Source organism: Leptodactylus fuscus, chromosome 6, assembly GCF_031893055.1.
Source record: "Leptodactylus fuscus isolate aLepFus1 chromosome 6, aLepFus1.hap2, whole genome shotgun sequence".
Taxonomy (NCBI): Eukaryota; Metazoa; Chordata; class Amphibia; order Anura; family Leptodactylidae; genus Leptodactylus; species Leptodactylus fuscus.
The window spans coordinates 69,209,632-69,236,803 of NC_134270.1; the positions used below are offsets into that span (position 1 = coordinate 69,209,632).

The window sequence follows — 27,172 nt, forward strand, 5'->3', positions numbered from 1 at the left end:
ATGTGGCCGCCTGGTATCCGCAGTAATAGATAGGCGGATGCCGGCGAGGGATAGACGCCAGCACAGGTGCCGGGGCCTGAGACATCGCTACGCTCCTCTGCCTGTGCCGGCGTCTATCCCTCGCCGGCATCCGCCTCTCTATTACAGCGGATGCCGGGTCTTTATTGGCGGCCCCTTCTCCCCCGGGGCCGGTCCCCACCGGCCCCATACCTGTAAAGTTGCAGGTCGGCTCCTGCGCGGCGATATCGCAGGAGCCGACCTGTTCGGGTGACAGCCGGGAGCCTAGTGAAGGCTCCCAGGCCTGTTATTGCTATATTAGTATTGCGGCTGGGTCTATGACCAGCCGTAATAGTAATATACAGAATGTCCCATAGACGGCAATACAGTTGTATTGCCGTCTATGGGACTTGCAATCAAGTGACTGCAGATTCAAGCCCCCCCGGGGGGGGGGGGGGGAATAAAATAGTAAAAAAAAAAAAGCTTTAAAAATATATAATAAAAAATGAAATAAATAAAGTTCTAAATCACCTCCTTTCCCTAGAATATACACTCACCGGCCACTTTATTAGGTACACCATGCTAGTAACGGGTTGGACCCCCTTTTGCCTTCAGAACTGCCTCAATTCTTCGTGGCATAGATTCAACAAGGTGCTGGAAGCATTCCTCAGAGATTTTGGTCCATATTGACATGATGGCATCACACAGTTGCCGCAGATTTGTCGGCTGCACATCCATGATGCGAATCTCCCGTTCCACCACATCCCAAAGATGCTCTATTGGATTGAGATCTGGTGACTGTGGAGGCCATTGGAGTACAGTGAACTCATTGTCATGTTCAAGAAACCAGTCTGAGATGATTCCAGCTTTATGACATGGCGCATTATCCTGCTGAAAGTAGCCATCAGATGTTGGGTACATTGTGGTCATAAAGGGATGGACATGGTCAGCAACAATACTCAGGTAGGCTTTGGCGTTGCAACGATGCTCAATTGGTACCAAGGGGCCCAAAGAGTGCCAAGAAAATATTCCCCACACCATGACACCACCACCACCAGCCTGAACCGTTGATACAAGGCAGGATGGATCCATGCTTTCATGTTCTTGACGCCAAATTCTGACCCTACCATCCGAATGTCGCAGGAGAAATCGAGACTCATCAGACCAGGCAACGTTTTTCCAATCTTCAATTGTCCAATTTCGATGAGCTTGTGCAAACTGTAGCCTCAGTTTCCTGTTCTTAGCTGAAAGGAGTGGCACCCGGTGTGGTCTTCTGCTGCTGTAGCCCATCTGCCTCAAAGTTCGACGTACTGTGCATTCAGAGATGCTCTTCTGGCTACCTTGGTTGTAACGGGTGGCTATTTGAGTCACTGTTGCCTTTCTATCAGCTCGAACCAGTCTGGCCATTCTCCTCTGACCTCTGGCATCAACAACGCATTTCCGCCCACAGAACTGCCGCTCACTGGATGTTTTTTCTTTTTCGGACCATTCTCTGTAAACCCTAGAGATGGTTGTGCGTGAAAATCCCAGTAGATCAGCAGTTTCTGAAATACTCAGACCAGCCCTTCTGGCACCAACAACCATGCCACGTTCAAAGGCACTCAAATCACCTTTCTTCCCCATACTGATGCTCGGTTTGAACTGCAGGAGATTGTCTTGACCATGTCTACATGCCTAAATGCACTGAGTTGCCGCCATGTGATTGGCTGATTAGAAATTAAGTGTTAACGAGCAGTTGGACAGGTGTACCTAATAAAGTGGCCGGTGAGTGTATATAACAGTAGAAAATCATATGTCAAACACATACACATTAGGTATCCCTGTGTCCGAAAATGCCCAGTCTACTAATAGTTTTCCTGTACGGTGAACGTCAAAATCACAAGTGCTAAACCGCCGGGGTTTTTTTCAATACAAGGTGATCTAAGCAATAGACATTCCCCAAAATGGTATAACTAAAAAGTACATCTGGCCCCGCAAAAAAAAAAAAACACTCTATGCGTCCCCGTACAGCTGCAGGGTCACCTGTCAATGTGGCCTTGCAGCTGTTGCAAAACTACAACTCCCATATATTAAATATTTTACAATTTTTTGCTTCAAATTTTTTTTCCCCTAGTTTCCTCCTCTAAAACCTAGGTGCGTCTTATAGTCCAGCAGCTTCCATTCATTCCTATGGGTGCGTGCTATTCGAAACGGCCGTTTCAATTAGTACTCGCTCATCTCTAGTAACGAACAATAGCTAGGGACTCTGCTGAAGGTCACCAAGGTTAGTGTGAACTCCCCCTAACCGAAGAGCTTTACAATGAAAAGAATGGATCAGCAGGTAGGGCAGTACACAACTGCTCCATCTGCTCCATTGATTTCAATGGGGCCATTGGCACAGCTGAAACTCAGCGCTCGGTTACCTCTGGTGATTCCTATTGAAATTAAGGGAGCAGTACGCACCTGCTGCTCCTTTCAGACTCAAAATTGTTGAGGATCCCAGCTGTCAGACCCCACTAATCAGTAAGGGTATGATCACACGGCGAAATTTGCATTCTGTGTGTGAACATTATGTGCAGCTAGCACCAGAATTCTGCTCCGGATTAGGCCCAAATGAATGGGCCTAATTGGGAGGAAGCCTGACGTCGCAGCTGAAACAGCCACGGAATCCACAGCAAGAAGGGAGTGGAAAAAAGAAGCAATTGGCTCCCATTGAAGTCAATGGGAACCAGATTTACCAGTGGATTTAGAGACGGATTCCGCATCAAAATCTGCTGCCAAAAAGCTCTGTGTGAACTGACCATAAGGTGATGTTTCTGGGATAACCCTTTAACATCACATACTGGTCTCCAGTATATCATATTTGAAAGTGGCTCATAAGCTATAAAGGGTTGGAGAACTCTGTATTTAGAAAAACCCAATCAATTGCACACATCCCATGTTATACCCATTATACACATATAGCACAAAGAATAACAGACGAGACCAGAGCGGTCAAGTGAATTATTACCTTTAATATCTGACAGTATCAAGGGTATATTTTCTCTGCTGCTTTTTAACTTGTTATTCTGCCTATTGTCACATACTGTTCCATTACAGACATCATGCTCCTTATCTCACTGTGCCTGTGAGATGCTGATAAATTAATGCAGTAAGGAAATAAATGTGAAAAACATAAAAATACAGGGCAGTTGAGTATCAGCCAAGTGTTCCCTCTAGGTATTTTCCTATGACTTTTCTGTAAGACTTGTAAGAAAAAATGGAAACAAATGTCCTGAAGGTGTTTTATTTAAAAGACTGCCACAAGGTTTCTTTAAATCTCTCCTGATAGCTTTCTCAGTTTAGCTAAACATATCTAATTCTGAAAGGCGTTCCGAAGCATCTTAGACACAGGAAGTTCCTCCAAGTTCCCTTCGGAACCAGATGCTTCTGCCGGCATGTTGGCCACCACTGTCCTTTTGCATAAATACTGTAGAGACACCACTTTACAATTTAGTGGTTGTGTAAGCATGAGAGGGACTGGGTGCTCCTTCCCTTCAATGTAGCATAGATTAGAGTCACATTCTCCGGTTGCTGTCAAACGCATGTAATGTTCAACCAACTTCACCACACAAGGAAATGTTGGAGGACTTTCTGCTCCTGCTACTGTCTCCAGGTAGAAAGAAGTTCCCTCTAGTTTAATACGTAAATTGGTAATGCCAGCAGATGTGCGAAGGCTGAGGGTAAACAGGTGGTGATGGTCTGAAGAGTCACGGATAAGAAAGGATCCAACAGGCTGATCGGATAATAGCTTTTTGGCTTCAGTACCCGAGAGGGTGCTCCAGTAGTAGCCACTGGCCTCCAGCCTCTCAAGTGCAGTCTCCACCCTTTCATAGTCTCCACAGAAGGATTTGTAGTGGTAAGACAGTTGGGCAGCCTGTGAGCTCATGGCTGCAAGGATGGATGATGGACAGAAGCAGCGATGGAAGCAATTCCAGCGAAGTGTGACCATCGTCAAACTAATGAACATGGACTGCTGTATGTTTTGAGCGGGAAGACCCAGGCTGGTTGTGCTTAATTCTTTGCACGACTGTTAGTGCTCACCTGTGTCCACCTTCCCAGTTCATCTGTAAGTCAATAAAAACAATAGGTCAGTAAAATGTACCATGTAGAACTGTGTTCTTTAACTAAGAATTTCTCCATTTTATCAGCGTACCATACAGCCACTTAAAAGATAAGAATCGTATTTTACTGTAGAAACATGTTGTGATGACTATATTGACAACTAAATGACCACAGCATGGTCCGTCTCATGCTAAAGCAACTACTAAAGTTTTGTCAAGGATGGCAGAGAAGCCTTTACTTTATTGTTATAGCATTTGCAAATCTTGAATATGTAAGACATATTACATACAGAAAAGATCTATAGCAGTAGATAGAAGTATATCATGTAAAGCAAGGCAAAGATGGAAAGCAGTGCACTCCTGGTTGGAACCGTAGGATAGTAACTTAGTCCAGTGTGACTTCAAAATTCTTCAAAAATTGGAGGATACATCACTGTTCCAGGTAAGGGCTAAATCTTTTAGTAATGGCAAAGATAGTCTGAAATGGGGGGTTGCATCCAGCTGGATAACCGGCTGTCCCAAGGACTGTGGCCGCTGTAGTAGTATATGAGTGGAGGCTACGCCTCCAGGTAGCAAAAACCAAGGATTGCGCTCCTCCCAAATCAAATTGCGATACCCCGAAATGTGTAATCTCAATAAATGTTGAATCATTTCCTCTTTGCAATCATTTTTTCCAAATGTCATCTGGTTATTTGAGTTGGGAGGAGCACAATCCCTGGTTTTTGCTACTTGGAGGCATAGCCTCCACCTATATCGTAGATAGAAGTATAATATGTGTACACTTTTCATTCAGAAATATTATGCCTTCAAAACATTGTTCCTCAGTTTGGCAGCCACACTTGGCTCACCAACTAGGGTCAACTCTAAATAGCAGCACAAAGCCCCCAAAACACTGGCAGTTAAAATTTAGGCCATACCATTCAACCATACAATTTTCTCTTTGAACAGAATTTAGAAAATTGGATTAAAAATGATGGGTTTACATTTGTTGATATGAGTGAGGTCATTACTGACCACCCATATTACTCCATGTGACCAGTTGCAGAGGAATGTACATTGTGCTGCTCATCACAGACCCAAACTACTTCTGTCTGTTATTGGCTAGGGAGAGTTTATTCACACTCTCTAATATTTGATACCGTTATATATTTATTGTGGTGACTCATTCCTACACGTTCTACCAGAAATATTTCAAGTCAGTGATTCATTGTATAATATTCCTTCTCAAGAATTCACAAAAATGTGGAAATTCATCTTCATTCAAGGTTGTAAATGGCATAAAAGTTTCCTACTTTCTCTCTGGATAAAGAGTTCTTTGCAAGATAAAGGACTATGGTGCAGTTTGGGGACTATGGGTGAACCGTTTTTGCCCTGGGTTTTTGGTCTTTAATTGGAAGCCTTTGTCTTTGCTATTGTAGGATAGGATTTTGACTTACAGTCTAACAGTGTTACCCAACCAGGGATATAACTATAGTGAGTGCAGAGTTGGACGGGGACCTTGGAGCCACAAGCGGGCCAAAAAGTCTCTACCTCATTTGCCTACACCTGTATATAATGCTGTTATAAATTTTGTGTTGACGCTCCACAGATTCAAGTTGACCTGAGGATACTTGCAACCTGGTCATAGGTAACCCAAATAGCAGGAGCTATTACTTTTACAGCTGGGGTGCCAAATTGATTGTAAAATGCTTGTAATAGGAGCAGGAAAAGTAGAATACAGAATTATAGAATGCTTTACCAGCTTCTACTCCAGACTCTTTGAAGCTGTATTTGAAATAGTATTCACCAGTAGTTCAATATACATGGCATGCATGTGTCAATTTCTTAATATCAGTATGTTTGTGAAGGTGGAAGGAAAGACAAATTTAAAGGGATTCTATCATTAAACTACCTTTTTTTCTAATGAACACGTCGGAATAGCCTTAAGAAAGGCTATTTGTCTCCTACATTTAGACGTGGTCTCTGCCGCGCCGTTCCATGGAAATACTGGTTTTAACCGGTATGCAAATGAGCTTTCCGCAGCAATGAGGGTGGGCCCCAGCGCTGAAAGGCCAATGAGCGCATCCCCATTGCTGCCCGAGAGCTCTTTCCTGCGCCGCCTCCTTCTTCTGCAGCAACTCCGCCTCTTCTGGCTTCTCTTGCTCTTGTAGTTCTATACAGGAGCATAGAGAGGCCACCCCAAAATGGCCGCCGGCCGGCTCCTGTATTGAACTGCAAGAGCGGCTACCCAAAAATGGCCGCCGGCACTGGGGCCCGCCCTCATTGCTGCGGAGAGCTCATTTGCATACCGGTTAAAACCGGTATTTCTACGGAACGGCGCGGCGGAGACCATGTCTAAAGGTAGGAGACGAATAGCCTTTCTTAAGGCTATTCCGACGTGTTCATTAGAAAAAAAAAAAGTAGTTTAATGGTAGAATCCCTTTACGGAAACTCATTCAGACACATGAAGAACATAGACCTTCAAACTGTGAATTTTTGGGTTCAATCTAGAAAACATGAGTGATAACCTACGAGTGGTGGAAGAAAGCATGTATCTAAGAAATATGCTGACCTTTTTCATATTCGAAACTCATGACCCCAGTGCTTCAAGGCACTAGTGCTAGTCAATGTGCCCATTGACATGCTATGTTGCCCATAAAGACATTATGCTTCCCATCAAATATTTTACATAATTACATTTTTCCCATAGACTTGTGTTCCTTCTCCACTAGTACTTCATATGGCTATGAATAGCCTTTCATTCTTTCTTACTCTGGTAACCAGATGCATAGTTAAGATCCCCTTACAAATGTGTTCCCCCCAGTGGTCCTAGAAAACCAAATCACAAATTTTCGTTTCCAGGAACCTCATCACAGACAATCTCATTTGGGATCCAGCAGAAATGTACCCAACAATGGATGTTACTCCATCCATCATCCAGATACTTCCAGCCTCTCAAAATGCCCAGATATGTCCATGAATATTCCCCAGCAATAACTAATAGATGTAAAGCACTTACAAAAGGAATGCATAAGTCAATCTGATATTGCAGGAATTCTGTAATTGAATAAGAGACAACTAATTTCATCCTTAAGACAGACATGATATGATGTATTGTGTCATAAAAGCAGAGTTAGAGATGCTTATTCCCAGAAAGTAACATTACTTATCTTTCTTCTGATTTGTTACCGTCTTACTGGGAAGTGCTCTTCAATTAGCATGTAACAATCATCTACATTTTTAAATACCTGAGCAGCTCGGACGGCTTTACAGCAGGAAGAGCAGAAACGCCAGATATTAATGATATTGGTGACATCGAAAAAAGCCTTTCCATTGATTCATGTTTATCATCTTATTGTGTTCTAAGCGATTGCCGTTGTGCATTATTCATTTGTTCTAATAGTGACTGTAAACTTCACAGTGTGACTGTATATTGTGGGTGATTAATAGCTGCTAACACTTTAATGAGTGCCGGCCAACACTGAAACCCCAGAGCAGCATGTTACGAGCAGTTCAGCCTTGGCTCATTGCTTGCAAGGAAATGACTGCATCTTCCAAAAAAATAGAGATATTTCTTACCGTCTGACCAGTACACATAATTAAATGGGATTCCCCTGTTAAAGTGATGACATATTGTGCCTATGACCACTATTTCTGGTTTGGGAATGGTTACTTGCAGCTATTTAAAACTAGACTGGATTGTCCAAACTACGGTACTGTCTATGAACATGTCTCTTCTTAGCCTTCATATAAAAGATAGTAAAGACCCTGGCTTATAAAAGGGGGTCTGCCTTAGACAAGCACTTTTTGTTAGAAGGTCCCCTTCTAACCCAGAAACCCAGCTGCAAGTGTTCTATTTTGCTGTAGTGCTCCTATAGGTGAAATATAGCATTGCATAGTACAGCCAATGGCTTGTCTTTGTACTGTACAGACATGCTTGGTCCTCCATAGGGACTGATAGAGAAACTGTAGACAATAGAATTTCTGGTGTAAAATACATGATAACAGACACCAATTCTGGTGTATGTCACAAACGTCACACACTAATAAATAGATCTGTTAGATCTGGTAATTCTGATGTACTGTACATATTTTGAAAATTCACGTCAAAATGGCGGTGTAATATTTTTTTGAAAGCATTTCTACCTGATAGTAAAGTAAGAGCTTGTTAGTCTCATATATTTAGGAACTGAACTCAATCTCTCAATCTCAATCTTTCTTACTGATCACCATAAACCATGTAATCATGACTTTTCACAATATGATTTTTTTTTTTATGGGTATTGCAGATTACAGCAGTAAGAATGAAATCTTTTTCCTCAACCCAAAAATTTACTTCTTCTACTGTTGACATCATTGGATCAAATTAAAATGTGAAATTGATTTAAAACATTTGCCAGCTTTGGATAATCACACTTTTTTTTTTCTTAAAAAAAAAAAAAAAAAAGAGCCCCTAATGACTATCACAGGATGTAAACAAAAAAGCCCTTTAATATTGACAGTGACACAATAGCTGAACTGCACATTTTTTAAAACAGTGAGTTTTACTAGCGTTCACACTAGCGTTTGAGCCTTTCCGTTCTCGATTCCGCTTAAAATTGAGGAATAGAAAAGGCTTTTCTCTCTGCCATTTTTCATTGGGAACCTGGCAAACCCCATTATAGTCTAAGGGGTCTACAGGTTTCCGTATGTACCCACTTTTTAAGTGTATAGATTTCCGTCTTTCAAGTTCCCAAGTGGACCTGAAGCATAGAAACCCGAACGCTGTTGTAAGCCTATTTTCTATGTTACAGGGATCTTCCCACAAACAGCACTTACCCTCTATCCACAGGAAAAGAGATAAGTGACTCATTATTGGGAGTCTGACCACAGAGACTCTAGAAGAAGTGAATGAAGTGTTGATCGCACATGTGTGCTACTGCCCCATTTACACAAAGGACTCAGGGACCCCCCCCTCCCCCCCCCCCCCGTTGTATTGATCACCATGGGTCAACCCCCAGGATAAGTAGGGATAAGTGCAGTTCATGGGAAAATCCCTTCAATCATTTCAATACAGTCTTGTGTATATATAAATTGCCTGAATATGTTTTGCTTTTTGTATTAGCTATAGAGATGAGCGAACACTAAAGTGTCCGAGGTTCGAAATCCGATTCGAACAGCCGCACACTGTTCGACTGTTCGATGCCTAGGCAGAGTGAATTCCACCCGGAAGAAGACGCGGGGACGCAGAGCGGAGAAGACTTCGGAAAGGTAAGAGAAGAACCAACGTTGATTGGCAATGTATAGCATTCTGCCAATCAACGCTGGTTCTGCATCGAACATTAAACTTCGAACAGCTAGTAGTGTTCGATCGAGTACGAGTATTTTGAATACCGTAGTATTCGATCGAACACCTACTTGATCGAATACTACTCGCTCATCTCTAATTAGCTACCAATTCATTTTTAAGAAAAATTAAATGTATTTTTAAAATGTCTCTGTTACATCTTTGAAATCTAATCCCAGGAGTTGTCTAATTTTCTAGCCGGATTTGCGTTATTCTGTACAATTATATTTGTAATCCCTTAATTAGCATCTATAGTAATCCAGAATGTGAGAAGCCGTTCTACCATCCACTATAAAGACACCTAAACATGTGCGGACTAGTGCCAAAATTCCTACAGAAAACCGTCATCTTAACAGGGTTTGTAATGTTAAATACCCTAATGTCCCTAATTCTACAGATCTAATGTATTCCAATTAATGTAAGTAAAGCTAAATGTCAGAAACATTCCCTATAAATACGGTACCTTTTTTGTTTGTGCTTTTAATCTTATAAACCTGTTTGATTTATAAAATCCTAGGACTGCTTGGAATACAAAGTTACATACTGAATGCTGGGGAGAGTATTTGCTTTTCAGAGCAGTTTAAAGATATAAGACATTTATAAACATATATTATTAGAGGATTGTGGACTGTATTGTATACAGTTGTGGGTTTGAGCAGAAATATTTCCAAAATCTTGTGTGTTTTGTGTATACCTCAGTGTTCAATATATTTACTAGTCCTCATAAATGGTCCTGTGTCCCTGTATACACAAATGTGTTATGTACTAGCAACCCAAATAGCTCAAAATTATATGCTAGGCTTTGTAATTGAGAGGTTTTTTTTCTCAACTTGGATCTCTTTTCTTCCTACGTCTAAGAGCCCATGTAGTAAACCGCAGCCAAAAAAGTGGCAGAATTGCATCTCTGCCCCTATTATACCTATACAGAAAACGCCAGCGTTTCCGTAAATATAACTTGCATTCTGCGATTTTTTGAAATTGCAGCTTTTCCGCTGCTGATTTTTTTCTGCAATTTGTGGATGGGTTTTGCCAGAATTCCATCCACTTTGCAGGTAGTATAAAACATAGCGTTTTCGCAATGTAGAGCTTTAGCCTATCAGTGTATTGGGCATCCATGTATAATCTGCTAAAATTTTGATCTGTTATAATAGTTATTTTATACAGTTCTTAGCATCTGTTATTAGGTGCTACTCCACTGATTGCAGCACAGTTGGAATTTTTTCTCTAGCCCCCAATGTACCTGAGTAATCAATGCTGTTAGTTTTGGTGTCTGATATGCTATTTAGTCTCTGTACTGTCAGATGGGGGTGTCAGGAAGGATCAAACAAGTTGTATGATTCTGAGCTCTGGTACTGGCTGCCTCTGATTGTAGCCATGATTCACACCCCCTGCCTGACACTGCCCTTCTCACATTACAGAGCTGAAATTGAAAATCAGGCACCAAAACTACCCGCACTTATTGCTTTGGAATGCTGAGGGCTAGAGAGAAAATTTCAACTTTGCAGGAATCAGTAGAGCAGAACCTATTAACAGATGGTAAGAACTTGAATTGGTGTAGGAGTGAAAGGTCCTCTTTAAGGGTTCACACATCTATCAGTAGACATAATGGCATTTAGACTAGTGCAGAGATGTAGCTAGGGGTCAGCACACTGTGGGCAAACATATCCGAGTGACCCCCCAATATCGCCATATAGTGACCATTTAGTGATAGATATCAGCTGTACAAAAGGTTGTGCAGACCTTATGAGTAAATACAGCACAGGAAAAATGTAGTTAGTTACACATGATTTCTCTAACTGTGATCATTCACATTTTCCATCTCTTCTATCTGGGAAACCACGATCACTGCTGCGTCTCTGTAAAGTTTGCCACACTGACATCTTTGGCTCTTCACTTTTCCAGGCACCTGACCCACATTGACCTTACCTGCACCCTTATCCTGCTGCTATCCCCATTTATAAAATATATAATGTAAAGATCCCCTGGAAATGAATAATACCCCCATGTGCATCTTTAGATTAATAATGCTTTCTGTGTGCCCCCTTAATTTATAATACCTACTATGTTCCCCCTTAAATTAGGAGAGCCCCGTGTGCCCCCTAAATTAATAATACACCTTGTGCCCTCTAAATAATAGCAAAAATAAATGAATAATGCTCTCTAATTACTAATGCCCACAATCCAGCTTAAATTAATACTGCCCAATTTCCCTGTGGTCAATACTCCTAATATCTTCTTATATTACATATATTATATTACTTATATTAGTTTGTATGGGATTTAAAAAAAAAATGTATGTCACATGGAAGGAACCCCGTGGTCACCAGTGGTCTCCTAACAGAGCCTATAATGCAAATCTGGACCTAGCCTTAGACATTGAATAAAAGTTTCCCTATGGCACTCATTCAAGTTTTTGTTCCTGAATAACCATCTATGGTCACAACTTAGAGAAACCATAAGGACATGTATTTTGGAAGTTTATTGTTGATTTTTAGAGCTTGTTAAAAGAATACAATTTCATTAGGAATTTCAAACATGGAAGCTGGGTTAATAGAACAACATTGTGGTGATTATGGGCCATATCAAAAGTCTGGTTTCTATATGCTATACCAATCATTATTCTGTTGTAAAGCTTCCAAGACTTTGACATTATCTGGCCTGGCACAACCAAAAAAGGACTGATTACAATGAATTTACTAAGAAATGGCACACACATGGTACAAGTGGTACACAACAAAGATAATTGCCAGTTGGCATAACAGGGAATATTTATTAAGTTACCGTATTTTTCGGACTATAAGACGCACTTTTTTCCCCAAAATTTTTGGGGAAAAGAAGGGTGCGTCTTATAGTCTGAAGGTGGCGCCTGGCATCCGCTGTAATAGAGAGGCGGAAGCCGGCAAGTGATAGACGCCATTACAGGTGCCGGGGCCTGAGACATCGCTGCGCTCCTCTGCCATGCATGAAGCCAGCAGCGGCAGGGGCTCCTCCGTGCCCCCGCCGCTGGCTTCATGCATGGCAGAGGATCGTAGCGATGTCTCAGGCCCCGGCGTCTATCCCTCCCCGGCATCCGCCTCTCTAGTACAGCGGATGCCGGGTCAGTATCAGCGGCCCCTTCTCCCCCGGGGCCGGTCCCCACCGGCCCCGTACCTGTAAAGTTGCAGGCCGGCTCCTGCGCGACGATATCGCAGGAGCCGACCTGTTCGGGTGACAGCCGGGAGCCTAATGAGGCTCCCAGGCCTGTCACTGCTATATATTAGTACTGCGGCTGGGTCTATGACCAGCCGTAATACTAATAGACAGAATGTCCCATAGACGGCAATACAGTTGTATTGCCGTCTATGGGACTTGCGATCAAGTGACCGCAGGCTCAAGACCCCGGGGGGGAATAAAATAGTAAAAAAAAAAAAAAGCTTTAAAAATATGAAATAAATAAAAGTTCTAAATCACCTCCTGTTTTTTTTTTTCAATACAAGGTGATCTAAGCAATAGATATCCCCCAAAATGGTATAACTAAAAATTACAGCTGGCCCCGCAAAAAAAACGCTCTATGCATCCCCGTACAGCTGCAGGGTCACCTGTCAATGTGGCCTTGCAGCTGTTGCAAAACTACAACTCCCATATATTAAATATTTTACCAGTTTTTGCTTCAAAAATTTTTTCCCCTATTTTCCTCCTCTGAGCCCCCAAACCACCTTCATGAAAGCAAAAGTGGCTGGTAGGCTGTGCTACGTTAAATTTGTGCTAAATTTCAGTTTACATATAATTTATGACAGTTTAGGGCATTACATTAATGTTGGCTGAACCCAAGGAAGACCCAGAAGACCACCTAATTTGTATAGGGACCTCCAATATGTTATAGGAGTGAAAGATCAGGCAGCTGGATGTACCCACAAACGTTTCTTGGGATCACAGAAACATGGCTGACATGCTCAGACACTACCTCCTATGTTGCATTCTCCTCTCTTGATGGAAGTGTTGGCCTTCTCCTGTCTGACCACTGCTCCTTCACCCAATTCTTTCACTACCTGTTCTCACCTCCCCTCCTTTGCACTCCAATCTGTGCACATTTGCTCACCTTCCCATCTCCAAGTTGCTGTCATATATCAATCTCCAGGACCTACTAAGCCTTCATCGACCACTAAACCACTAACCTTATTTACTTCATCTCGACTCGTACCACTATCATCATGGGTGTTTTCAACATCCCCATTGTTTTAAACCACCCTGCTTCTAAACTCCTATCTCTCACTGACTCCATTGGTCTCTCACAGTAGTCCTCATCCGCTGTTCACACAGGGACACACACACTGGACCTCATCTTCACCCACCTATGTTCCCTATCCCATCTAACTCTCCCACCATGCTTGCTAACATTCTCATCACTCTCCTTTGCAACAGACCTCTCAGTCTGGAAACACACACACACAGGAACCTGCACACTCTCTGACTCTCTCCTACCACTCTCTAGCACATCCTCTCTCACCAGTACACAGAAGCTGCCACTGCTTTCTATTCACCATGATTACTTCAGTCCTCGACTGCCCCCTCACACCTCAGAGCTCAACCGATCAATAGTCAGCCCTGGCACATGGTCCTGACAAAAAAAAATTGAGACATGCTTTATGGGTTGCAGAAGGCATCTGGAAGAAAAGACACTCCAAGGAAGACTTCACCCATAATAAACAGGCAGTTCTCAACTTCAAGCATAAATTCACCTCTGCAAAAAATTCTATTTTGTCATACTCATACCTTCTCTATCCCACAACCCCAAACATTTATTTAATACATTCAACTCCATTTATCCTCGGGTGCCTTCTCCAACATCGCTTATCTCAACCGAAGACTGCCTTTTACTTTTAAAACAAAATTGACACCATCAGAGAGAGACTCTACACACCCACAAACACTCTACCCAACTGTTCAGTTCTCTTCATCCTTAACCTGCTTCTCCACCTAACCAATGAAAAGCGCTACACTTTGATTTCAAAATCCCACCTCACCACCTGTGTGTTCAGCATGATCCAATAGTAACTCATCCCCAACCTGACTGAGGTCTTTATTTCTGCTCTTGCTCACCTCTTCAACCTATCTCTAACCAGAGGTATCTTTCCTTCAACATTTTAACATGCTGTCACACTCATCCTTAATAAACCATCCCTCGACCTGTCCTCTCTATCCTCCTCCCTTTATGCTCCCGTGTGCCTCAAAACTCCTTAAACAAAAAGTCAAAATTGAACTATCCTCCTATTTCTCGTTCAACTTACTCTTTGATAGACTACAATCGGGCTACCGACCACATCACTCCACAGAAACTGCCCTAACCAAAATCACAAATGACCTACTAAATGCCAAAGTCAAGCAGCACTACTCTGTTCTCCTCCTCATGCCTTTTCTTCTGCCTTTGACACAGTCAACCACTCCCTCTTCTTACAAACTCTCTCATCTCTTGGCATTACGTCTTCTCCCTCTCCTCGATCTCCTCATACCGCACATTCAGCGTCTCAAACACCACCTCCTCACTGCGCCCTCTTTCAGTAGGGCTTCTCCAAGACTCTGTCCTGAGACATCTCCTGTTCTACATCTACATCCTCGGCCACGTCATAGAATCTCACGGTTTTCAATACCATTGCTACGTCAACGATACTTAGATATATCTTTCAAGACCAGATATTAGCCTTCTGTTGTCCAGAATGTTTAGCAGACATAGCCTTCTTTCACAAACTCAACATGGAGCAAAAAAAGAGTTCATCATCTTTGCCCCACCTTGGACATCCCCGTTACCTGACCTATCAATCAGAGTTAATGGTACCATACTTACCTCAGTCTCACAAGTCTGTTGCCATGGTATAAAATTTGGCTCTGATTTATCTTTCAAGTCATACATCCATAACATCTCCCGCTGCCTCCAACTCAACATTCATTGATCCCACTCCTCCCTAACTCCTTAAACTACAAAGATGTTAGTCCATACCCTCATAAACACCCCTCTCTGTGGCCATCCAACAAATGCTGTCACCCCTCTACAAGCTATCCTAAACATTGCCAGCGGTTAATCCACCTTTCTCCTCATTTCCCTTCCCCCCCTCTTCTGCCAATCCTTTCAATGGCTACCTTTCATCCAGAAAATATAGTTTAAAATGTTAACGCTAACATACAAAGTCATCCATAACCTGTACCCTCCATAACATGTGCTCAGACAATTTACACATGTATATTAGCGTTGGGAGCGGTAGCTGTTGGCCAACAGCTATTTTACGTGCATGGCAAGCATAGGTTAGTCTCATTAAAAATTCAAGTTTACCTATTCATGCCCCTCTCTTCTAACTACTGTAACCTATGTAATCCTCTAGCTCCTGAGCTCCATAAAAATTGCTACTTACTTTTTTGGGGAATTCAGAACAAATTAGACCAAACTTTCATTCTAATTTGGACAAAGTGGGATAAGACCACCTGCCCTTGGCATTACAATTTCCAGATTGTTTAATTTATAAAGAACCGTGGTGGGCATGTGAAGCCACAACCCTACTAATTTCCTTTGCAAGCCCAAACTTGATTTTGTAGGACCTTCAATTGAAAATATTCCTACTTCAGTGTCTACTGTACAAACGCCTCATTATTTGTGTGGAGTGTACTGGGAAGACAGGTGACTTTCATTACGTCTACCCACTACAAGACAGCAGTAAAAGAGTAATTGCATGCTTCTCTTACAACAAGCTCGTTAAATAGCACTCTACACTAGCGCTCATTCATTGCTTTTGGGAAATGCGCACATTACATCAACTAGGAAGATTTCTTTTTACTGGACATATAAAAGGAACCGAGCTTTTGCCAAAGGGTTAACCCCCCACTTTATATTTACAGCCGTTAGTGAAAGGGTTAAAGGTTTCCATTCATCCTTGCTGTTAGAGGCTCTGCTCGCAAGTTGTTAAATAGAGCTCTTTATCTGGAGTTCACAATCAGCAGTAACAGGTTACTAGAGTGCTTCATTTCTGGGAAATGATCAGGAGAGTGAGTTGGAGAGTGTTGGACGCCCAGGCGGGGGGTTCTACTGCTGTCACGGCAAATGTGTAAAGGAGAAAGAGAGGCAGTAACAGGATGGATTTCTAAACCACAAGCAAGCTCGTTATTTCGGCGCTGTGCAAAACATTTACACTGCAAACACACTGCTACACAACAAAGATTTACTTTATATCATAGACATCGGCCTTATAAGAGGCCTATTTTATCCAAATTTAAAGGGAGACTTTTTCCTGTAAGAGTCCGGATTTGAAGGGGTTAATTACATTGCAAAATATGTAAGCATCCCATTTATTAACCACAGAATACCCTGTTTTTCCATAAAAGAGGATGCTATGAAAACTACACAGAGCCTGTTCTCTGAACAGAAAGCTAAGAAACCCACATTTGGGAATTATTTCTATTGAGGTCATTGAGCTCCTAAATGTGACGTAACGCTCATGCATTATATAACTCCCAGACCTGAGACAACCCAGGAGAACTAGATTAGTCTTTTCAAGTAAATTACATATATTGGACCATGAAACTTAGAGGTTATAGCCTAACTTTGCCATCTTCTGACCATATATGAGAGGCAGCTGAATGAGCCAAAACCTGTAGAATGTATATTTAAATCAACATGGGAAGAATATGCAAATCTGTCTTCCATGATGTAATTAGGAAGTCAGTGCCTCAGTCATGCAGCCCAATAGAGGGCGCTCCCTGAGGATTTGCAAATCTGTCTTCCATGATGTAATTAGGAAGACAGAGCCTCAGTCATGCAGCCCTATATCCCCTAACCCTATTTAAATCAACTGTATCTACAGTATGGTGGTGACCACCCAAAAGAGTAAGGCCATTCCAAGACTTATCCAAAGCCATTATTTTGACTTGTACCATGTACTTGGCAACATTATTATCATAGAGAGTCCAACCTTCAATCAGATGCCTGTCCCACATGAAGAGAAGGTAAACAGTTGTGTTTATACCAACATCACACCATAATAACATATACTTAGTAGGTATTATCTTCTTCAGGTGTTCAGCTCATCATGTGATGTTTTAGGTTCAATTTTTTTTTTTTTTTTTTATAAATAAGAAAGGGTTATCCAGTTTCAGAGATTGATGGCCTATCCTTGGAAGCCTCGATACCAGAGATTGGGAGGTCCTGGGTATCGGACTCCTCAGATCTAATATTGGTGGCCTGGCCTATCCTAAGGATAGGTCATCAATCTTAGAAATTAGATAATCCCTTTAGTCTAAGGCTCCAGTTTGCTTAAACGTAGCTATTTTTGTTGCACATTTTACTATGGGTTTTGAGCCAAAATCAGGAGTGGAGAAATATAAATACATCCTATATATTTCCTATTCCTTCTATAGCTACTCCTGCATTTGACTAAGGCTCCACGTAGCGGACTGCACTGAAAAAGCTTTTGGCGTTCCTTGGGGTTTACACCATGTGGAGCCCCAGCATAAGGAGGTTTTCTGAGCCCAAAAATTGTCGAAAATTACAGGTCAAGAGTTTGGGCTTAAAAAGAGATTCCATGTAAAATACTTTATACTTGAGCATTACATAGGTTTTTTTCTGAAAAAAAGCACTTATTCCCAGTTCATAGAATATCAGATATTTTTCTGATCACTAGAGGTCTGGTCTTAAGATAAGTCATCAATTTGAGATTGGTGGGGGCCCAGCTGTACGGTGTATGAAGCAGGGAGCAGACAACCTCATACACTGTGTGGGGCCCAGCTGCAATACTGTATATCAATGCTTTGTACACTGTGTTGAAAACAGCAGATCTTTGCTGAGACTGGGTATTGGACCCCAAATCTTAAGCCAATGAGCTATCATAAGGATAGGTCTTTCATTTTGGGTCTTGAAAAAGCCCTTTAACCATTTCAGGACAAGACCATTTTTCCTGGCTCAGGACCAGACATATTTTTGGGTGTTTTTCATACTTGCAGTTTTGAGGTCTATAACTTTTTTTTTCTTTAGATATTGAGATGATTTTTTATATGAGAAACAGGGCTTTATATTTATGTTGTTTTTATTTTTCCTTGTTTTTTTTTAGATTCTACTGTGCAGGGGGCACTGTGGAGCATTATATACCATGCATGGACCATTGTGGCACATATTTTACCATGCATGGACCACTGTGGAGCATATTATAATGTGCAGGGCCCACTGTGGAACATTATACTGTTTATATACTTACTAAATGCCAAGAAAGCATCAAGAATTCACTGTTGTCCTGAAGCTTTCACTGTGTGACTGTAATGATGATATACAGAAATGATTACAATATTATAGCCAAAGAAGAAGGTTATTGAGAGAGATTTAGGAATCTAAAGATGGCTTTTGAGGGTGTAGTGGGTGGACTAGCTAAGGAAACAGGAAGGGGGAGTGGGTGAGAGATGGAGAGGGAGTGAGTCAGCTCTGAGTGAAAGGAACAAGGAGTCATGTAGTAGTAGGAACAGGAAGATGCAAATGTAAACAAATGCAGAAAATGCCAGGAGCTCCCAGAGAACCAAGAAATCACTCAAAACACTGATAAAGGTATTTGGGTGCGCTTATTAACCTATTAATTTCACTCAGACTTTCAACAGACCTATTTTTATTTTTTATTTTTTAAACCCCCCTTAATGGAGCAGTAAGACACATGCCTACTACTGTTCTATTCACTAGTACATGAGTGCAGCACTCCCATGGAAAATAAACAAGCAGTGATCATGTGTGCACAAAGCCACTCCATTCACAAATGTTCAGCTGACACTTGTTTAACACGTCATGGAAATAAGGATTGGGGCATACTGGATTTCAACATAGCCATTCCTTTGTTCTCAAGAGAAATAAGCCATCACTAAGAGGGGTCTGGTAGCAGATCACTCCCTGCTCCCCATTGAGTTTGTTAGGAATATAATAACAATTCCTTCAAGATCTGCCCAAACTAATCAGGTGGGAGAAATAAGGACAAAGTTGGATAGATATAAAAAGATGTGAAATAGTACTGGGCCTAAAAATAACAAGGGGGTCATGAGGTTCAAGCTGTGAAAGTTACCTGGAACCCGGAAGACCCCAATGGCAGTGTCCACTGTTTTGAAACAGAAAGCAGAGGAGAAAAAAGTCCTCCATTCCGATGGAAACTCTAATACAAATTTGAACCCAACAAAAATGTGAACCCAAACTTAATTAAGTTTAAATGATTAAACTTAGTTTAATAATTTCTTTGGGTTTTTTAAAAAAAACCAAAAAAACACTAATAGTTGATGATATGTACAGTGTGCACCTCAACAGACTCAAAACATGTAAAGTCATTTAAAAAAGAACATATGTTTGATGTGTAAAAATAGGGTTGAAATCTCAAGATCATTTCCTCTTGTATCACAGTGTGATTCTGGAAGGCGCTATCACAAAATTGGTAGTCCCCATCATGTTATAGTTACTTGGACATTACGTTTTCAGCAAACTTTCCATAGCTCAATGGTACACGTGAATATAAGAAACTATTCAGACTATCTTATCAGGAAATCCAGATTTCTCCACTTACTACTTTCTTTTTCTTCTCTCCCTTCCTCCAAAATTGACATTTATTTTGACATCTCTGCTGAATCTGTCTTGGTTTCCCAGGTTCAGATCGCCCTGACCACAACTTTCATCTCCTTTCTATTTCCTTTGATGACTGGCTTCTATGAATCATTCACTTCTTAACCCTGTGCTTTGGTGCACAGAAATTCGACAGGGAAAGAAAATTTATGAAACACAGCCTTCCACTGTCAGAAAAGAGAAAACTAACCTTTTAATGTCAAAAGAAGCAGTTGCTCCACATATAGTCAGGGATCGATTATGTGGGTAGGCTGTGGCACAAAAGCGGAAAAAATAAATGTGCCTCTGGGCAATGAAAGCAAATGGGAATGATGGGAAGTCTGTATGCACAGACATGTTGTGAACAAGTCTTCATGGTGGCCTGGGCCCAGATGCAAAAGGAAAGGAAATTGTAAGTACTGCTAAAATGTATAGATGGGACATCACTACTGGTCATGAGGAGACATTGTGCAGGGGAGACAAAGCTGAGCTTTTGCATCGGGACCCATGAGCCTTTAGTTCCAGCCCTCGCTATAAATTATCCTGAAAAGTCATCTGACAGAAATCAGGAGTCGAGTTTTATACCAATAAACTTACCATGAAAAGTTTTTTGAGTATATGTTTGGTTTTGGAAAAAAATTGACCAATTTCCATTAGAAGTCCAACCACTGAACTAGTAATAGATAAAAACACCCACCCCCCAGCCAGATGAAGCACCCTTATTGTGTTTTATGTACAATACATCCCCATTTTGATAGCACCACATGAACTAAACATCCAGTTCAAAAACCTCATTTACAAATTATAGGAAGTTTCTTTCTTCCTTTTTTTATGTATGAAATCTGCAAGGTGGGGGTTATTTTCTTGTATATACCAGCTATAGTTGAAGTTAATATACAATTGTGCTTGAAATAATAATGATGCCAGCATGCTCAAGGAAATAGTTTCCAAACTATCACATTATTCACAAACTGAAAATTGTAAAAAGCAGAGTTAGATTTTATGTCATGTTCCTTAAAGATACTATGTCTACCAAGTTGTCTACACAAGAGCCCTTGTCTCCAGGGTGTACCATGTTGGATAACTGTAGAGTTCTAAAGTTTTATGTGTGGTCCTGGATCTTCAGAGAAATGTAGCAAAAGAAAAAATCAAAGCCAGAACCATCTGATCTATAAGGAACACAAGTGCTGTGCTAAATCTGGAGCCATCAAAACCACCAAAACCAAGGCTTTATTATATGCTTGTATAAGAACTGGTTCCTGGTTCTGCTGTACTCCAGCTGAGGTTTAAATACTATTTTCAGATAGGAACATGTCCATTAAACTGACTATAGAGTAAACTAGTATAAAAGTAAATCTAATCTGTTGAGGATGTTGAATGATACTTCTTCTTACTGTAAAGCCTCCATAAATATTAATCATCCCAAAGATTGGTTTGTGTAGGAGGGAGGTAAGGAGCACTGTCCATGGATGGATACTTGTTCCTACATGCAGACATTTATAATTATACAGTTTTCTACCTTCTGAAAGGGAGTCTGCCACCTTTCCCAAGCATATTTAATTCCACCCCCATGTCAGAGCACGTTACAATGATAAACTGCATACCTTTGTTATGTATGTCAGTGTTGCACATTAGGAGAAAAACTATTTTGAAGCCTTATTCAAATGTTCCTTCAGCTCCTTGGGTCACTGTCCTTCTCACTCAGGCTTGTATCAGCTTCTGGCTACTTCAACCTGTTGTTGATGCTCCCACTTCTATGTCATCACCCATCCTTCTTGAGCAGTAAAAGCTGAAGACCTGCCCCCAGTGCACTAGCCGCCTCATTTGCTTAGCACTTCAAAGTTGTTTTCTCCAAATGTGACATCCATAACAAAGGTATGTTATTTATCACTGTAATGTGCTGCGTAATGTGGAGGCATTGCTAGACTCCCTTTAATAAGAACACTGCTTTAGTGCTCACTGCTTGTGATTCTTTAGCAACACCTGTAAGATCTTGTGTGGCTGTATTGGAATTACATAGGTTGGCAGATGTCCTTACAGTCATCAGTATCAGTTATCTGGACTTCCAGGGCTGCACACAAATGGCCTATATTTACATTCATTAATGATTTGCAAGCTAATGTTGGATCAAGTAAAGCAGTTTTCTGATATAAATGCACAAATTAGACCTCCAACCTCAATGTAAAAGTTACTAATATGTTTCTTTTACCCCAAATCCCTTCCCCCACTGTCGGAAGTAGTCATGTGACCATCTGTATCATGTTTTTGCAATTTTCAAACTTCCTCTTTTTTTTTTTTAACCCCCCCCCCCATTAACAATTAAGATATCCTACGTACTGTCCTATTGCTGTGTCCTTGGTCCATAATTCGTCATAATGACACTCTTGTCCAAGGACTGTAGGGAGTAGAGTGGCTGCAAAGTAAATGCTGCAGTGTGAGGATATATTGGAATCTCCATCAAAAAACAATACAAGAACAATATCCAGAAGAAAATCCACCATACAGTGATGTGGCTTGAAGGACATTAGCTATGTACTTTTAATCTCATGAGCACTTTCATTTATATCTCCTTAGAGATCAATTAATCTAAATTAAAGATAGTGATAGAAATGTATTGGAACTATTGTATAGTAGGTTACCAGCATGAGTCTAAAAGTTATAGGTTTCCCACATCTAGTAGTACTCCTTTAGTTTGACTTTTTGAGGCTGTAAGATAGGGATATCAGTAGGGGTTTCAATCCAATTGTATCTGAGTAAGTTAGAAAGACAGGTGCATGTTACACAAAAGACCAGACAAACACTCCATCCATCTGTAAGCATGACAGATGTGCAACGATAAGTATTAATATATCTTAGAACAAGCAGTAGACTGTAACCATTGTATTCATTACTCTAAAGAATTCATAAGCTACACCCCATTCTAGAATATATTTGTCTCTTTGGACTCCAAGCAGTAGCAGTTTAGTAAGTATTAACCACTGAACAAAAAGAAATCTATCCATTATCTATTCTGATGTATCAAGTCATGGGAATGGACATTTGTTAGCTACATTTTGTGGATTCTGTTCATGAGATGTGCTGATCTGGGAAGTGATAAATTTGTTATTATCAAACCATAATTGTTTAATTTCATTCAAAGAAAATGTAAAAAATAATTTGTGTTTTAGCCTCCAATTGCTCATATGATGGAGGTCTGCAAGTTGGTGAGTTGCTTAGAACCTGCAAACTTGCAAGAATAAGGTGCAGCTACATGCCCTTGCACAAAATCTGTAATAGGACCCTCAACAACCATCCATGGAACACAGACATCTTCTGGGTCTCTTAAGGCTCCCGGGTTTAGGTGGGAATGCTACTTCTAGACCCCTTGTAATTGTATTCTTCCACCAAAATATCCTACCTCAACGTGGTCAACAATGATAAAAATGTAATATAAAAGTTGAATCTGATGGCTCCAAAATTTTATGGAAATATTTTTTTAAAAATTTTATGTTATGAACAGTATTACAGCTCTGTCCAAAAGACTGATATTGGGGGCACAACTTGAGGAGAACTGCTTATTTGAATAACTTTTTAGACTCCATCCAAAGCTCTCTATAGCTGTAGCCCAGGAATCTTAATTCGTGCAAACATGCAATGTGGTATGCATAAAAACAGTCCTCGACCCCCTAATCCTGCACTGATACTCCAAGATTAGCTGTTCACACTGAGTTTATATTACATGTGCTGTTGCTTGAGACCCATTTATGTAAGTTAATGTTCAAAAAATCCTGTACATCAGTTCATAGTCCTGTACAAGAAAAAAAACCAGAATAATTTAGGAAATAAAATTTATTCAGATGCCTATCAGGTTTATTCCACCCTGTGTAGTTTTTAATAGGCAATATAACCGTCCTAGGAACCAAGAGACATATAAAATCTACTCGCCCATAAAAAAAGAAACTTGTCCAAATTGAGCTTTTATGGACCTTGAATGTTCCTCAAAGAAAGGACAACAATCAGCGTGACTTTATATGTTATTACAGTCAATGGAACTAAAGAGACACACTATCGTAAAACTACTCAAGGACAAATAGAAACATTTAAGGGGAGCTGGCTTCCAGGACGCTGGGAAGTCTCCAAACCTGATTAAGTATAACCACTTGACTTCACCATTCACTAGGAAATAACCAAGAGAAATGTCAATGTTTTCCATACAGTGAAAGACTTGGAAACAATACCATGGAAATTATGCATTATGCCCTCTCGAAGGTAGAAGTGGATTAATCCTTTCAGAGCTGGAGATGTGTAAGTGTGATCCAATAAATGGAGTTACAGTAAATGTCAATCTAATAAGTCAGTAAATTAAACTAACAACTGCAGTCACATTAGATATCTAATTTATAAGGTTACGTTGTTACAAAACATTATGTAGTAGACCTTCATTGCCATATGGAAGGCTGTCAGGAATCTATACATAGTATACATCTTTGTCTGATTCAGGACATTAGAGTCAGTCTTGGAGCTGCTTCTTATGGATACTAACCTTTCAGTTGATCTGTAGCTCATATGTGAGATGTTGTACAATGTGGGCAATCTCAACCCCATAAACCATGCATAGCCCCAAAAATCTGTGGATTAATACAGGAATTCCCAATTCTCTTACTAATATAGTGAGCATTATTATGTTAAGACACATTCTCTTTTTCTTGGGGTGGGGCCTAGATACATTGAGCCTTAACATATTTTAAATCTCCATAGAAGAGTATAGTCCCCTTCTTGCCAAGTATAATCACTTTCACTGTAATGAAAGTTTAGGTAAGGGATAGCCTAGGGTTTTTTTTAGATTTTTTTTTTTTATTATTATTATTCAGCTCTACTTAAAGACCAATTTTCATCACAGTCCTATCCAAACTAGGGGCAAGTGACCAGATTGGAGTTGTCTACTCTAAATAATCTACCTTAGCCCTTTTAACAACATGATCTGTTTGATTAAATTGAATTTTCATCCATCTGATACCTCGTGTCTTGGGATAATAGAGGGCCTGCTTTCCCACTGAAATCAATATGGAAATGCAATAAATGACAAATATTGGGATACCCTTCTAAATGTTACCTAAAACTTATGAATTATGATCTGTCAATCAGACATCATGACAGCACAATCTGACCACTATGGGCCTGGAGGCTTAGACCCCACTAATCTATATAATGTAGATCATTACTTTAGGTGGGCGTCCAAATGCATTTAACTTTCTATTGAAGTTATGGAATACTATCAACACTCTCCCAGCCCCAATGATCCATATAGTAGTAAGCTGTGACTACATAGTCACTACACTATTGAAATTTAGGGAAACCTATCTATTCAATTACCATAAATGTTCTATAACTACTATTCATTTCAGTGGAAAGTTGTTGTAAGCATGTCTACATGCCCTCTGAGTATAGAAATCAAGCGTCCCTTATTCTTGGGTGCAGTAGGTTCTTGCAGCACCCCAGATATTCTGACTTGGACATTCATGTGTGATTTAGTTGCCTCGCTTTAAATAGAGTATGTGACTGGTTAATAGAGAGGTTGTTTGGGGTTATTAACCTTGTAACTGTGGTTGCCGGACCTTAGTGTTTATTGTACTCCTTTTTGGGTGAGTGACAGGTACACTGAACCTTATGAACTCAATGTGTCTGTATGAGGACTACCTCTTACCCTAGACACAAAGACATTTTCCACTTTATTGAGATCGGTTCCTCATACGCGCTCTGGTTGTTATGTATTGTACAACTTGTAATAAAAGGAAAGTGTGGGAAGTCTCTTGGGACCCAGATACATTGTGTGGAATACAGTCCAAGCATCTATTTTAAGCCCTCAGTAAGTATTTTGCAGGCTGGTGTCTGATCCTTAGTGCTCATTTCCAAACTTTCCATTCATCTCAGCAGAGTAAGAAAGAATTACCACCTGGTGCCATGCTGGACCCGCGCCAGCTTACCTCTGCTAGTTTATTTTACGGATGTCCTACATATAACATTACATTTACCAAATTGCATAATACATGATAGTGTAAAGTCTCCACAGCCATACGTTTAATACATGAAGCTACACTGTTATAGCATAGCCATATTATCTATCTATCTATCTATCTATCTATCTATCTATCTATCTATCTATCTATCTATCAAAGTAAACTAGCAGGTGCATATTAGATATCGGACTACTAGATTGTTACCTTTGTGGGTGTACCTTGTCCAAAGACATATATGTATTTGTTTATAGGACTGTATATACTGCCCAAATACAGATGCAGCAGAGCTGCTCCTGTTGGTGTAGCAGAGGTGAGTGTATCATATGGCACAGCTTACTGGTGTACTGTTCTGGTGTGAAGGACTAGTTTCTGTAGCCTACAGTATAACATGATTCCTATGTTTTGGTGACAGAATCGCTGTAAACATAATGCGTTGTTCATCTGATATGCAATTCATTTGCAAACGTAAAAGACTAAGTGCAATTGATTTCTGATGTGATTATGCCGCTGTGTTTTAATTATGGTAAATGCAGTAATGTATTCTGTTTATATAATGCCTCTGAGTACCAGATCCCTGTGATAGTGGAACATGCTGCTGCCATTCTCCAGAACTTAATATTCATGAATAATCTCAATATTTATGAAATGTTACAATGCTTCTTCCTGGAACAAGCGATGATGCGGGATATTAAAAGCGTCATTTATGGGGAATAAGAAGAATAATATTTGCATAAATGCATGCATAATTGGGTCAGCTGACATACTGTAAACCCTTGACACACAAGAGGCAAACTGAGCAATCCCAGCTAGACTAATACTTAAACTTTTAGAATATACATGGAAATAGGAGAAGAGGTAGTATACATATTACAGTGTGGAGGGAGAGGGAATATGGGAAGCTCTATCTGAACATAAAATAAAAGCACCTTACCTTGTTTCATAGAGTCTCGTCTATGTTGCTTGCATAAAACTTGCTCAGACTACCTGGAAAATCAGATGTAACATGATGCATGGTGGTAAATACTAGACTAATACATACTTAGGTACAGCCAACGGCGAGGATAGAAGGACAGGTTCTTAGGATTTTAATGGAGGTGAATGCAAATATTAATCCATAAATAATGCTGGAGGGGGGTATGTGCTTGTCTGCAAAAGTCTCCTTGGTTCTGCATTCTTCATGCAATTTTCCCATTGGAGTCAGACTCCACTTCAC

At 40.6% G+C, this 27,172-nt stretch overlaps 1 protein-coding gene across 2 annotated transcripts; it reads right to left on the bottom strand.

The window, feature by feature from the left end:
* Positions 1 to 2,970: 2,970 nt before the first annotated feature.
* Positions 2,971 to 27,172, bottom strand: LOC142210784 (suppressor of cytokine signaling 3-like). 2 transcript variants are annotated; one of them, XM_075280207.1, is made up of 2 exons: positions 26,999 to 27,172; positions 2,971 to 4,082 (listed from the first exon to the last, which is right to left on the bottom strand). In XM_075280207.1, exon 2 carries the CDS (start codon positions 3,983 to 3,985, stop codon positions 3,332 to 3,334), a length of 654 nt encoding a protein of 217 aa, XP_075136308.1. In that variant the 5' UTR covers positions 3,986 to 4,082; positions 26,999 to 27,172; the 3' UTR covers positions 2,971 to 3,331. The 2 variants fall into 2 exon arrangements, with proteins under 2 accessions (XP_075136308.1, XP_075136307.1); XM_075280206.1 differs by having other exon boundaries at positions 26,891 to 27,172.